Source organism: Cygnus olor, chromosome 3 (genome assembly GCF_009769625.2).
Source record: "Cygnus olor isolate bCygOlo1 chromosome 3, bCygOlo1.pri.v2, whole genome shotgun sequence".
NCBI lineage: Eukaryota > Metazoa > Chordata > Aves > Anseriformes > Anatidae > Cygnus > Cygnus olor.
The window spans coordinates 1,146,079-1,158,759 of NC_049171.1; the positions used below are offsets into that span (position 1 = coordinate 1,146,079).

The following is a 12,681-nucleotide window of genomic DNA, read 5'->3' on the forward strand; positions in this document are numbered from 1 at the left end:
CCCCGCGGCCCCGGGGTCTCCCAGAGAGAGCCCCGCAGCCCCCTGCCCCTCATCCACCCCCTTCCAGCCTGCACTAGGGCTCCCCAGGTGGGCCTTCAGCCCCGAGCCTCCTCATCCTCCCACAGCCATCACCTTGCTGGTGTGGGGTGGGAGGGGGAAGCTCCCCAAGGAGCACCCCACCACCCCATGCACCCCCTGCTCCCCGCTTTGCTGGTGTCCCCCTCCCATGTGTTACGGGTCCGCAGCCCCCGCAGGGCCGTTAATGCACACGGGGTCTCTGCTCCTCAGGAAGGAGGTGGGCCTGGACCTCTTCTTCCCCAGCCAGATGCAGGAGAACCTGAAGGTGAGGGGCATGCACCTGGGAAGGGGGGATGCTGAATGTCTGCACGCAGGGCTGGGCGCACGGTGTGGGTGCACACGTGGGTGCCTGGGGGTGTCCGTGTGTGTGCATCAAGGCGTGTGTGGGGATGTGCATGTATGTGTGTGCATTTGCACGCGGGTATGTGGCTTTGCACATGCTTGTGAGGGTTTTCTGGTGTAGACACGTGTATGTGTGCACACGTGAGTGGCCGTGTGTGCATGGGTGTGCAGCTGTGCACCTGCAGGTGCGTGCACAGCATGTCTGCTGACAATGTGAGGGTGTGTCTGCATGCACATGTGGGTGTACGTGGGTGTATCATGCACACACGTGCACGCGTGCATTTCTGCCCACGTGGTGTACCTGCAGGAACACGTGTCCATATGTATGCGCACACAAGCATGGCCACGTGTGCAAGGGTTGGTCTGCACACACATGCATGCACATCTGCCCACACTCACGTGCATGTCAGGCTGCACACACATGGAGGTGTGCTGGCATGCACACATATGGATGCACGTGCCTGTGCACACAGACTCCTGCTCGTACCTGCAGGTGAGCACGTGGGTGCCCATGTGCCCTGGTGTGTCTGTGTGTGTATGCATGTGTCCGTGCACGCAGCCCAGCACCTATGTGGCACCGGGCAGGTCCCCGCTGCGTGCCAGGCGCCCTCCCGCCGTGGCTAGCAGCCGCTCTGCCCGCAGCCCAAGCAGTTCCGCAAGATGATCCAGCAGACCTTCCAGCAGTACGCGCTGCTGCGCGAGGAGGAGTGCATCCTCAAGTTCCTGCACACCCTCGCCACCTTCGCCAACATCGACCAGGAGAGCTACCGCTGCGAGCTCATCGTGAGTCCACGGGAGGGGACGGGGACCCCGGTGCCAGGGTGGCACTGCAGGACGGGGACACCGCAGCCTCCATCACAGGCTGGCAGCTGGGGCTGCACGCACCGTGCCCTTAAACGCAGCCAGGTCTGGGTGAAAATGCCCCCCGTGCACAGCGGGGTTGTGAGCGCCCACCCAGAGCATCCCCAGCAGCGTTTGGGGCTGCTCAGAGGTGACAGTGTGGCCAAAGCCACCCGGCTGGGGGGACACGTGTGGGCTGACGGGGGTGCAAGCCCAGCGGGTGCAAGCCGGTGCCTGAAGGTTGCTGAAGGTGGAGAAGTGCCCACGCCGGGCTCCTTGCCTTGCACCATCTTCCTCTCACCTTGGAGCTCGCCTCTCTCCAAGCCCCTCCTGGAGGTGGTCTCTCTGGGGTGTCACAGAAAATGAGGGGTGGGGGGGAGCTGGCTTTGGGGGAGAACCCCACAAAATTCACATCCTCCGTCTGCTCCCCATCCCTGCAGCAAGGGTGGAACATCACGGTGGACCTGGTCATTGGGCCCAAGGGCATCCGGCAGATGACGAGCAAGGAAGCCAAGGTAGGGGCACGCACTGGGGGGGTCCCTGAGAAAAGGGGGCGTCTGGGGAGGGTGTGAGGACCCCCCGATGGTGAGCACAGGGCTCTGACAGCGCGGGGCCGTGCCTCTGTCCGCAGCCCACCTGCCTGGCCGAGTTCAAGCACATCAAGTCCATCAGGTGCTCCAGCGTGGAGGAGGGCAGGGCTGTGCTGCAGCTGGGGCTCAGTGGCACCCCCCAGGTGAGGGGGCCCAGGATTGGGGCGTGGGGGGGGGACACACTTGCGGGGCTTTATGGGTGGGATGGGGGTGCCCGTGGGATGGTAGCTCTTCCCTGCAGGACCTGGCAGACAGCCCTGTTCCTGCCTGGAGCTGCAGCTGGGGGGGCTCTGCCCCCAACCAGAGCCCACCCAAAGTGCCCGGGGTGCCCTTGTCTGGGGGGTTTTGGGGCTGGGGTGCTTGCAGTGATGGTGCTGGGGAGCTTGGGGTCTGCTGCAGTGTGGGGAGATGGTTTCCAAGCCATCCCAAGGGGGAGAGGAGGGTGACCCATCCCCATCCCATCCCCATCCCCATCCCCATCCCATCCCCATCCCCATCCCCATCCCCATCCCATCCCCATCCCCATCCCCATCCCCATCCCCATCCCATCCCCATCCCCATCCCCATCCCCATCCCCATCCCCATCCCCATCCCCATCCCCATCCCCATCCCCATCCCCATCCCCATCGCATCCCCATCCCCATCCCATCCCATCCCATCCCTTCCCCATCCCCATCCCCATCCCCATCGCATCCCCATCCCCATCCCATCCCCGTCCCCATCCCCATCCCATCCCATCCCATCCCATCCCCATCTCCATCCCCATCCCCATCCCATCCCATCCCCATCCCCATCCCCATCCCATCCCGTCCCATCCCATCCCATCCCATCCCATCCCATCCCATCCCATCCCCATCCCATCCCCATCCCCATCCCATCCCATCCCATCCCATCCCCATCCCATCCCCATCCCCATCCCATCCCATCCCATCCCCATCCCATCCCATCCCCATCCCCATCCCCATCCCATCCCCGTCCCCATCCCCGTCCCATCCCATCCCATCCCATCCCCATCCCATCCCATCCCATCCCATCCCCATCCCATCCCCATCCCATCCCATCCCATCCCTTCCCCATCCCCATCCCCATCCCCATCCCATCCCCATCCCCATCCCATCCCCGTCCCCATCCCCGTCCCATCCCATCCCATCCCATCCCCATCCCATCCCATCCCATCCCATCCCCATCCCCACATCCCCCCACCCCTCAGCTCAGGGGGGGGCAGCCCCTTACCCATCCCTGTGTCCTCCCCCAGTCCCTGTCCATCAAGACATCGTCGCTGGCCGAGGCGGAGAACATGGCTGACCTCATCGACGGCTACTGCCGGCTGCAGGGGGGCCTGGAGACCTCCCTCATCGTCTTCCCCAGGAGAGGTGGGTGCCCTGCATTCCCAGGTGGCCGGACACTTCCCCAGAACCATCCCAAAATATCACGGGGAGCTGGGGGGTGCCTGCCCTTCTCGTCCTGGAGGGGTGAGGGGAAGGTGTGGGGGGGTCCCGCCACCAGCCAGGGTGACATGGCCGGGAGGTGACCGCTGCTGTTCTCCTGCAGAAAGGGAGAAGAGGAGCAGCCTGCCGCGGATCCCCAGCCCGTGAGTAGTGCATGGCCCCGCGGGGGGGTCGGGACCACTGCCCTTACCCCAACCCCGCTGGCTGACCCCAACCTCCCACCCCGCAGGCACCTGGAGGAGCGGCACTCGGTGCTGGCCGACAGCGTGAGCGTGGGTGAGTCTGGGGGCTCTCCTGCCTCCCCCCAGAGCCTGGGGGTACCCAGTAGGTGTTGGAAGGTTGGGGGGGGGGGTTGTGATTTGGTGCAGCGGTGCTTGGCTGGTGAGCAGGGATGCAGCTGAGCATCCCGGGCGGAGGGTGCGCTGGCATCCTGCCGTGCCCCCAGGGCAGCTCCAGGCCGGGTGGCTCGGGCACCGAGGGCCAGATCCTGCCTGGGGCGCTGCCTGCACCGCTGCCCCTACCCTCCTTCTTGCCCTAGACTCTGATATTTACGCTGAAATCCCCGACGAGTCCTCAAGACCGAGGTCTGGAGGTGGGTGTCACCCCCGGGTGCCTTCCCACCCATCACCCCCATCTCCCACCCCGTCCCCACCACCCCAAAACCAGGAGCGAAGTTTTGCCCTCGCTGCCCACCTCGCCTCCCGGGGGGGGCTGCGCTGTGGGGCAGGACCCCTGGGCCTCAGCGTGGGGCCGTGCCCGGGGAGGTGGCACCCACCGGTGCGCCCTCGTCCCTTCAGTGCAGCACTACGGGATCTGCCGGGAGGACGTCACGCTGGGCAGGATCCTGGGGGAAGGCTTCTTCGGAGAGGTGTACGAGGGCACCTACACCAACCCGGTGGGTGTGCTGTGGTCCCCCCCTACCCGCTCACCTCCTCTGTACCCCCCGGGAGGAGCCGGGTCGACCTGCCCCTGCCTCTCCTTGCAGAAGGGGGAGCGGGTCAACGTGGCCGTGAAGACCTGCAAGAAGGACTGCAGCCCCGAGAACAGGGACAAGTTCCTGAGCGAGGCGGGTACGCCGAGGGGGGCCGCTGATCTTTGGGGCTCCTCTGCAGCAGCCTGTGCCCCGTGGGGCATGGGGGGCAGCCCGTGGGGTGGCTGCAGTGCTGGGGTGCGAGACAGGGCACGGTCTGTCCCCCCCCTGCCTGGGGACACATTGCCACTTAAATGTGGAGCAGAGCAGCTGGAGGAGGGGGTCCTGTGCGCTCCCCCCATGACGTGGCTGTTGCCCCAAATACCCGTTTTATGAGAGAGGGGAGGAAAAGCTGCTCAAAGCTTGCTGAGAGCGGGTGGGCACCATCTGTGCGTAAACCCGTGGGAGCCCCAGCCCTGGTGCAGGCATTGGGATCTCCCTGGCAATTCCTCTTCTGCTCCATCTCTGGCTTCACAGCACAGAGTTGCCCCTGCACCCTTGGGTGGGGTTTGGGCTCCTGGAGGCCCCCCCCCCCCCTCCCCCCTTTGCGGGGTGGCTGAAGAGGTCTCCCCCCAGTGCTGATGAAGAAGCTGGACCACCCGCACATCGTGAAGCTGATCGGCATCGCGGAGGAGGAGCCCACCTGGATCATCATGGAGCTCTACCCCTACGGGGAGGTGCGGGGGCTGACGCTGCGGGGACCCCCACCCGCCTCGGTGCCACCCTTTCAGCCCCTGACCCCCGTCCCCCCCGTCCCCGTCCCCTTGCAGCTGGGGCAGTACCTGGAGCAGAACAAGCACTGCCTCGCCGTGCCCACGCTCATCCTCTACGCGCTGCAGATCAGCAAGGCCCTGGCCTACCTGGAGGCCATCAACTGCGTGCACAGGTAGGGTGGGAAGCAGCGGGGCGGGGGGAGGCAGATGGGGGGAGTGGGACCATGCAAAGGCAGAGGCTGGGGAGTGCTTTGCAGACCCATTTTTTTGGAGCTGGAGGAGCGGGTTGCTGCGGGTTGGGGGGTCCAGCCCTTCTCCACAACCGAGGGTCTCTCCTCGCAGGGACATCGCCGTGAGGAACATCCTGGTGGCCTCCCCGGAGTGCGTGAAGCTGGGCGACTTCGGGCTCTCCAGGTACATCGAGGACGAGGAGTACTATAAAGGTAAGGGGAGCGCGGGGGCCCGGGGCTCGCTCCAGCCCCTCTGCAGCCACGAGCACGGCCTCTGACTGCCTCCCCCCGCAGCGTCCGTCACCCGTCTCCCCATCAAGTGGATGTCCCCCGAGTCCATCAACTTCCGACGCTTCACGACGGCCAGCGACGTCTGGATGTTCGGTGCGTGGTGGGACGGGGACGGAGCGGGTCCTGGGCACATCCCGGGGCACCGTCCTGCTGCAGGGGGACAAATTCTGCCCTAGCACGGGGGTGTTACTCAGCCTCAGGCAAAGGCACCCTAGGAAAGGGCTCCTGGGGCAGAGCTCCCTGCAGTCCAACCATCACCGGGGGCCTCCTGAATTCAGGATGCTCATGGGGCTGGGTTAAACTCAGCAAGCATCCATCTCCCCGCCTTTACGCCCATCCCCATGGCCTCTGGCACTTGTCTGTCTGTCTGTCCATCCCCAGTAGCAGTAAGCAGGAGCTCGGCTCCTTGCAGCCCCCCGGCAGAGCTGGAAGCCCTGTGCCAGGGGACGAGAAGGCCGAGTACCCCGCGACCTTCCACAAAGCCTGGCACTGCCACCGGGTCCCCAAGACCCCAGGGCGAGGGGCTGGTCCCCAGGGCGCTCGCTCCAGCATCAGCCGTGGGTGTTCCCCTGTGCCCCGCAGCCGTGTGCATGTGGGAGATCCTGAGCTACGGCCGGCAGCCCTTCTTCTGGCTGGAGAACAAGGACGTGATCGGGGTGCTGGAGAGGGGCGACCGCTTGCCCAAGCCCGACCTCTGCCCGCCCGTCCTCTACACCCTCATGACGCGCTGCTGGGACTACGACCCCAGCGAGAGGCCCAAGTTCAAGGACTTGGTCTGCAGCTTGAGGTGAGCAGGGAGGCGGTGGGGGAGGTTTCGGGTCCTGTGCCTGCACCATGGTCCTTTCCTGGTCCTTTCCCTTGGCTCTCCCCATCCCTCCTTGCTCCCTCCTGTTTTCCACCCCCATCCCGCCCGTGCGTCCCCGTGTCCCTGTCGCAGGGGGCTGTGACAACCTTTCCCTCTCCCCTGCAGTGACATTTACCTGATGGAGAAGGAGGTGGCCAAGGAGCAGGAGCGGAACAACCGCCACCGGCCTCCCAAAATCTTGGAGCCGCCGTCCTTCCAGGAGCCGCCCCCCAAGGTGCGGAGAGGGCAGAGCCCGGTGCGGGCAGGATGCTGCAGGGCTCTCACCTGCCCCGTGCCCTGACCCAAGGATGCGCTGCCAAAACGGGGCATCCCCAGGCTTGCAGCCAGCCTGCTTTTCTCCCCCTGCAGCCCAGCAGACCCAGGTACAAACCTCCGCCCCAGAACAACCTCCTGGCTCCCAAGCTGCAGTTCCAGGTAAGGCTGCGCGGCCACAGCAGCCCGTGGGGGCCCGACAAGGGCTTGATGCCAGGAAGCCGTGCCCAGAGCTCCAGCCCTTGGTAGCTGGAGGCTTTCAGGACCCAGAGTGCCAGCAGGACAGCTCAACGCTTCGGGCTCAGCCCTGCCCGTGTCTTGTCCCTGCCTCGGGGCTCGGAGAGCGGCTTTCTCCCCAGGGCAGGGCGGTTTGCATGCTCCCAGCAGCCAGTTTGCATGCACGGCTGGGAGGAGAGGAGGCTGGCTGCACCCGTGTCACCTGCAGCTCGGTCTGGCTGCCTTGTGGGAGCACAGATCACCGCCTCCACCGTTTGCTCTGCTCCTTGGAGCACCCCCTTCAAGAGCAGCCTCTATTTTGGGTGCTTTTATAGGGGCCAGGCAGGGGTTTGGGCAGGAGCACGGGAGATCTCAAGCCCGTGCTCTGGACACTGGAGCAAACCTCCTGGTGAGGAGGGTCCTGTTAGGGCTGTCGCTGCTCCTCTGTGAGGTGTGAAAGCCGCTTTCCCACGCTCTCTGTCTGTCTGTCCATCCGTCCGTCTGTCCGTCCGTCCGCGCTAACCTCCCGTGGCTTTGTTCCGTGCTGTGCCGCCCCGCGCCCGCCACGCCGCAGGTGCCCGAGGGTCTGTGTGCCAGCTCGCCCACGCTCACCAGCCCCATCGAGTACCAGTCTCCGGCCAGCTCCCTGCACACCCCGCCGCTCAACCGCCACAACGTCTTCAAGCGCCACAGCATGAGGGTAAGAGAGGGTCCCCCTGCACCGAGGACGCCCTGGGGACCCCGCCGGAGCGAGAGGAGGGGGCGATGCTCCGCGCCGTGCCTCGCTTTGTGCTGCTGCTTGCGCCGCTTCCAGCTCGTGCTGTGGGCCTGATCCTGTCTCTGTGCTGCTTGAGGCTGGAGGCATCGTGCCCGTGAAGGGCTCCGGGTGCTCGCAGCCCCCTGCCATGCATGTTGTGCAAGCACCCAGGCGGAGGCACGTCGGTGGAGGAGCAGTGGGCACGGCGTCTCCAGAAACGGGCAGGGGTGTGCTGGGGACGGGTGGGACCTCGGGGCTTTGGGTCGGCTCATCGTCACCTGGAGTGCCGGTGGTGTTTGGCAGCTTGGGTGCTCTTCCCTGGTTCCTCAGCACTGCTGCACAGCCCCGAAATCAGAGGCAGGCATTGTCCATCACGCCAGGATGGCCCCGGTGCTGTCAGCACCTGCACTGTGGGCACGATGCGCTGCACCGGGGCATCCTGTGCGTGCTGCCCAGGGCTCGCACGTGGGGCTGGGAGTGCCAGGACGTGGTGCACGAGGTGTGGGGCCTGCCAGTGGGTTCCTCTCGCTGCTGGAAGCCCAGGGGCTCCCCGGGGTCAGTCTGGAGCAGCCCCAGGCTCACAGCCGCTGGGGTCCGGTGCATGGCTTTGCATGCGCAGAGCGGGCTCCGGCTCCCGTGCTGAGACCGGGGGGCTCTGGCTGCTGAGCCCTCCGTCACCGCTGGCTCCGTGCACCAGGAGGAAGATTTCCTCCGTCCCAGCAGCAGGGAGGAGGCGCAGAAGCTCTGGGAGATAGAGCGGCTGAAGATGCGGCAGGTCCTGGACAAGCAGCAGAAGCAGATGGTGGAGGACTACCAGTGGCTGCGGCAGGAGGAGAAGTCCCTGGTGAGTGCCGTCGGGCTAGGGTCGAGATTTCAGACGCATGCTCCCAGCTCTGGCACCCTTGTGAAGGCGCTGGCAGAGCCGCAGCTTGCTTTCCGTGGTTTAGTTGCGATGCAAAAGCTCTGCCCTGCTGCGGGTCTCGCTTTCCTCCAGAACGGCTCCGTCACCAGCCCGCCTGCACCCCTTTGTCTTCTGCACTTGTAAAAACCTCGCGGAGCTGCTGCGGGAAATTAATATTGTGAAACTTGTGCAATTTTTAAGTACTTGCGGTTGCGTCTTAATGAGCTTTTGTAACGCTATTTAAACAAGGAGCCAAGGTAGCTAATGCATGACTAACGCGGCAGCTCTCGGGGAGACAGAAAGAGACAGAAAATCTTTTATTAGCTCGGCTGACGCAGCCGCTGCAGCCAAGCCCTGCTCCCCCAGCCTGGTGCTGCGGGGGCGAGCGGCTGGCGTTTGGCGTCGTGGTGCTGAGCAGCAGCACGGGGGTCCTGGGGGTCCCGGTGCCCCCGGAGCGGGCGGGGATGGGGATGGGGCCACAGGGAGCTGGGGAGCTGGGGAAATGAGCAGCGCTCCTGGGGTGTGCTCTGGGGTCTCCCAGGAGTCAGGGAAATCGTGGAGGTCTCTGGGAGATCGGAGATGGGTTTTGGTGGCTGATGTTGGGCAAGGTGAGGCGGGGGTTGTGCATCTTTCCCTGCTGGGAGCCGGGATGAAGGAGTCAAAATTTGGGAAAGTTTTGCCAGGAAGGAAGAAGAGGGGTGGGAATGGTTCTGTGGGGGTCAGTCCACCCTTTTTCTTCTTTTTCTTCTTCTTTTTCTTCTTCTTTTCTTCTTCTTTTTTTTTTTCTTTATTCTTCTTCTTCTATTTCTTTTTCTTTCTTCTTCTTTTCCTTTTTTCTTTTCTTTTGTCTTTTCTTTTTTCTTCTTCCTTTTCCTTCTTTTTCTTTTTCTTTTTCTTCTTCTTTTTCTTTTTCTTTTTCTTTTTCTTTTTCTTTTTCTTTTTCTTTTTCTTTTTCTTTTTCTTTTTCTTTTTCTTTTTCTTTTTCTTTTTCTTTTTCTTTTTCTTTTTCTTTTTCCTTCTTTTTTTTTCCCCTTTTTTCCCTTCCCCTTCCCTTTCCCCTTCCCCTTCCCCTTCCCCTCTCTTTTTCCCTGTCCTTTCCCTTCTCCCGATGCCTCTCACAAGGCTTCTTCCCCCCTGCAGGACCCAACGGTGTTCATGAACAACAACACCCCTCTGGTGAGTGCCGCCAGCCCCAGGGAACTGGGGTCAGGTGTATTCGTGTGCAAGGGTGCAGTGGGCTCCTTTCCCCTGGGGTGCCCAGAGATCCTCGCCTGCTTCGGTGCCAGTGGGCTGTGGATATTTACAGGCTGCAATGTTGCTGCCGGTCCCCACTGCCCCTTTTCCACCTTTTCAGATGCATTTAGGGGCTGTGGGGGGAAACCCATCCAGAACTATTGATGGGGCGCGATAATTGTGGTCCCGACCTGCTCCCCCAAACCCATGGGACGATGCCCCCTGCCCTGGGGCAGTGCAGCCCCCATCCTTGCTGCCTCTGATCAGGACTTTTCGCCTCTCATTTGCTGCTGTTTCTTCCCCCGCAGATGCTGCCGGAGAAGGAGATGGATTACAGTGAGTGCCCACAGCTGCTGCCCGCGGGGAGCACCCGCTCTGGGCTGCAGCTTGCACTGGGGCCAGCACAGGGAGCCCCATGCTGAGCTGCAAGAAGCCTCGGGGCCACCTTGCAAGCAATCCCGCATCGCGCCGACCAGTTCTGCCTCCCCCACGCGTGGGGGGGTCTGAGCCGTGGGCACCCCCCTTATCCTTGTCCTGCTGCTGGAGGGGAGGTGGGACGCAGCCAGGGCTAGCTGGGGTCCCCAGGGTGCTGTGGGGCATGGCATGGCTCTCAGGGGTCTTGCAGTGTGCTCGTGTGGCTGGTGAGCAGCCAGAGTGACTCTCCTTCCTTTCCCTTACTGATGGCGTAGCGGAGTTCACGGGGCCCCCCCAGAAGCCTCCAAGACTCGGGGCGCAGGTAAGACCTTGGACACCACGGTTTGAGTCCTCCCCCATCACCCTCTGCACCTGCAGGATGGGACTTTTCTGCCCCTCCTGGGTCTGGGCGACCCCTCAGCCTCTGAGACACGGGTGGGAGGTGGCTGGGTCTGGTGGGCCAGGGCTCCCCACGGGTGTTGGTCTTTCCCTCCTTGCCCCCGGGGCACCGAGCCCACGGTGGCCCTGCTCCCCATCAGTCCATCCAGCCGGCCCCCACGGCCAACCTGGACCGCACGGACGACACGGTGTACAGCAACGTCATGGACCTGGTGCGGGCTGTCCTGCAGCTGAAGAACGAGATCAGCCTCCTGCCCCCCGAGGGGTACATCCTGGTGGTGAAGGTAGGGAGGGCAGGAAGGGGGCAACGCCAGGGCTGCTCTGAGCAGTGGGGAGGGAGCTGGGAGTCAGTGTGCTGAGCGCTGCCGCTGCATGGGAGCACTTCCCAGGGTCCTTCTTGGGAAAGTCTTACATGTATGGGAGGGAGCATTTCCAACATGTCCTGCTCCTCCATTGGCTCCTTGGGTCAACGGGGAGCGTTTCCAACGTATCCTGCTCCTCCTTTGGGTCCTTGGGTCAATGGTGGGAGAATTTCCAACATGCCCCACTCCTCCATTGTGTCCTTAGGTCAATGGTGGGAGCACTTCCAACGTGTCCTGCTCCTCCTTTATGTCCTTGTGTCAATGGTGGGAGCATTTCCAATGTGTCCACTCCTCCTTTGTGTCCTTGGGTCAATGACGGGAACGCTTCCACCATTCTCTGCTCCTCCATTGCCTCCTTGGGTCAACAGGGAGCGCTTCCCTCCATGCCCCTCTCCCCACTGGAACCCTTGAGTCAGGGATGTTCCCATGCACTGCTTCCCTGTGCCAGTGCCCGAGGCCGTCCTAACCCCACCGCTCCCCCCACAGAACGTGGGCCTGTCCCTCCGCAAGCTGATCGGCAGCGTGGACGAGATCCTGCCCATCCTGCCCGCCACCTCCCGCACCGAGGTAGGGTCGGCGCCTGCCCCGCGGGGCCGGGAGGAGGGAGCGGAGTCGTGCGCCCCTAATCCCTGCGTGTCTTGGCCAGATCGAGGGGACCCAGAAGCTGCTCAACAAGGACTTGGCCGACCTCATCAACAAGATGCGCCTGGCGCAGCAGAACGCCGTCACCTCGCTGAGCGAGGAGTGCAAGCGGCAGATGCTGACGGCCTCCCACACCCTGGCCGTGGACGCCAAGAACCTCCTGGACGCCGTGGACCAAGCCAAGGTCCAGGCCAACCTGGTGAAGCTGTGCTTGGAGTGAGGGCAGGGGCGGAGAGAGGGAAGGAGAAGGGGTGGGGAAGGAGAGGAGGAGAGGCAGCGCCGCGCGCCGGTCGGCGGAGAAGGGAGGAGAGCATCGTGGAGGAGCTGGCTTTTGTGTGTCTCCCGTGGCCTCGCCGCCCTGCCCTCCCTGTCCCCCCTCCTCCCGCAGCTGCTCGTGTCTTTAGCATCATCTTGTCGGTCGTCTGAAGAAGGGAGGCACCTGGTGACTCGTCCCTCGAAAGGGCCAGGGGGGTCCTGGCTGTCCCCAGGGGCAGACAAAGGTCCCTTCGGCTCGGAGGAACCCACTCCCAGCCAGCAACGGGTCCGTGCGTCCGTCTGGCGGGGGTCCGTGTGCCCATCCCGTGGGTCTGTGTGCCCATCCCGTGGGTCCATGTGCCCATCCCGTGGGTCTGCGTGTCCGTCCAGCGGGTCCGTGTGTCCGTCCCTCGGCCCCTCCGAGGGGCAGCGCATGGCAGGGGGGGGGTCCCACACCCCACTCCTCGGCGCCGGGAGCCGGGGACACGGTGACCGGGGGAGCTGGCTTCCCGGGGGGAGCCCCAGCGTGCTCACTGGAGGGGCAGTCTGCATTTCCCTGTGCGTTGTACCGGACGTTTATTTAACGAGGGGCGCGGGGCCGTGCGCTGCCTCGGGTCGGGTCTCGCACCCGGAGCGTGCCCGGCCCCGGCCTGGGGAACGCGGGGGGTTTGGGACCCCATCGGTGCCACAACCCGGCCGGGAGAAGGGGGGCCTCTTCCAGCCGAGTTTACCCCGAGCTGCTCTGCGTAAGCGACAACAGCACCGAAGTCTCTGTTCGGATTGTGCTTGAGTTGGAAATCGTACGGTTCGGGCTTTTCCCCAGCATCTTCCCACAACGCTGCTCGTTTTGGCTGAGATAAACCATGCACCAAGCCCCGCTGTG

The 12,681-nt window shown here is 63.9% G+C and overlaps 1 protein-coding gene across 16 annotated transcripts in view; it reads left to right on the top strand.

Annotated features, from left to right (window-relative positions):
• The window catches only part of PTK2B (protein tyrosine kinase 2 beta), a 30,923-nt gene extending 18,252 nt beyond the window's left edge, over positions 1-12,671 (top strand). For 6 of the 16 annotated variants that reach the window (XM_040552233.1, XM_040552237.1, XM_040552241.1 and 3 more), the window contains 25 exons: positions 289-343; positions 1,063-1,203; positions 1,701-1,775; positions 1,892-1,993; positions 3,106-3,223; positions 3,402-3,441; positions 3,528-3,574; positions 3,837-3,890; positions 4,096-4,193; positions 4,284-4,368; positions 4,845-4,945; positions 5,039-5,154; positions 5,324-5,424; positions 5,506-5,595; positions 6,085-6,289; positions 6,473-6,581; positions 6,716-6,781; positions 7,410-7,535; positions 8,290-8,436; positions 9,634-9,669; positions 10,035-10,062; positions 10,407-10,462; positions 10,680-10,823; positions 11,388-11,468; positions 11,548-12,671. In XM_040552233.1, coding sequence (XP_040408167.1) covers positions 289-343; positions 1,063-1,203; positions 1,701-1,775; positions 1,892-1,993; positions 3,106-3,223; positions 3,402-3,441; positions 3,528-3,574; positions 3,837-3,890; positions 4,096-4,193; positions 4,284-4,368; positions 4,845-4,945; positions 5,039-5,154; positions 5,324-5,424; positions 5,506-5,595; positions 6,085-6,289; positions 6,473-6,581; positions 6,716-6,781; positions 7,410-7,535; positions 8,290-8,436; positions 9,634-9,669; positions 10,035-10,062; positions 10,407-10,462; positions 10,680-10,823; positions 11,388-11,468; positions 11,548-11,763 — 2,437 coding nt within the window. In that variant the 3' untranslated portion in view covers positions 11,764-12,671. Of the gene's footprint in view, positions 1-288; positions 344-1,062; positions 1,204-1,700; positions 1,776-1,891; positions 1,994-3,105; positions 3,224-3,401; positions 3,442-3,527; positions 3,575-3,836; positions 3,891-4,095; positions 4,194-4,283; positions 4,369-4,844; positions 4,946-5,038; positions 5,155-5,323; positions 5,425-5,505; positions 5,596-6,084; positions 6,290-6,472; positions 6,582-6,715; positions 6,782-7,409; positions 7,536-8,289; positions 8,437-9,633; positions 9,670-10,034; positions 10,063-10,406; positions 10,824-11,387; positions 11,469-11,547 lie in introns of all 16 variants that reach the window. The other 10 variants (XM_040552236.1, XM_040552244.1, XM_040552247.1 and 7 more) reach the window with 3 other exon arrangements.
• Positions 12,672-12,681: the final 10 nt, after the last annotated feature.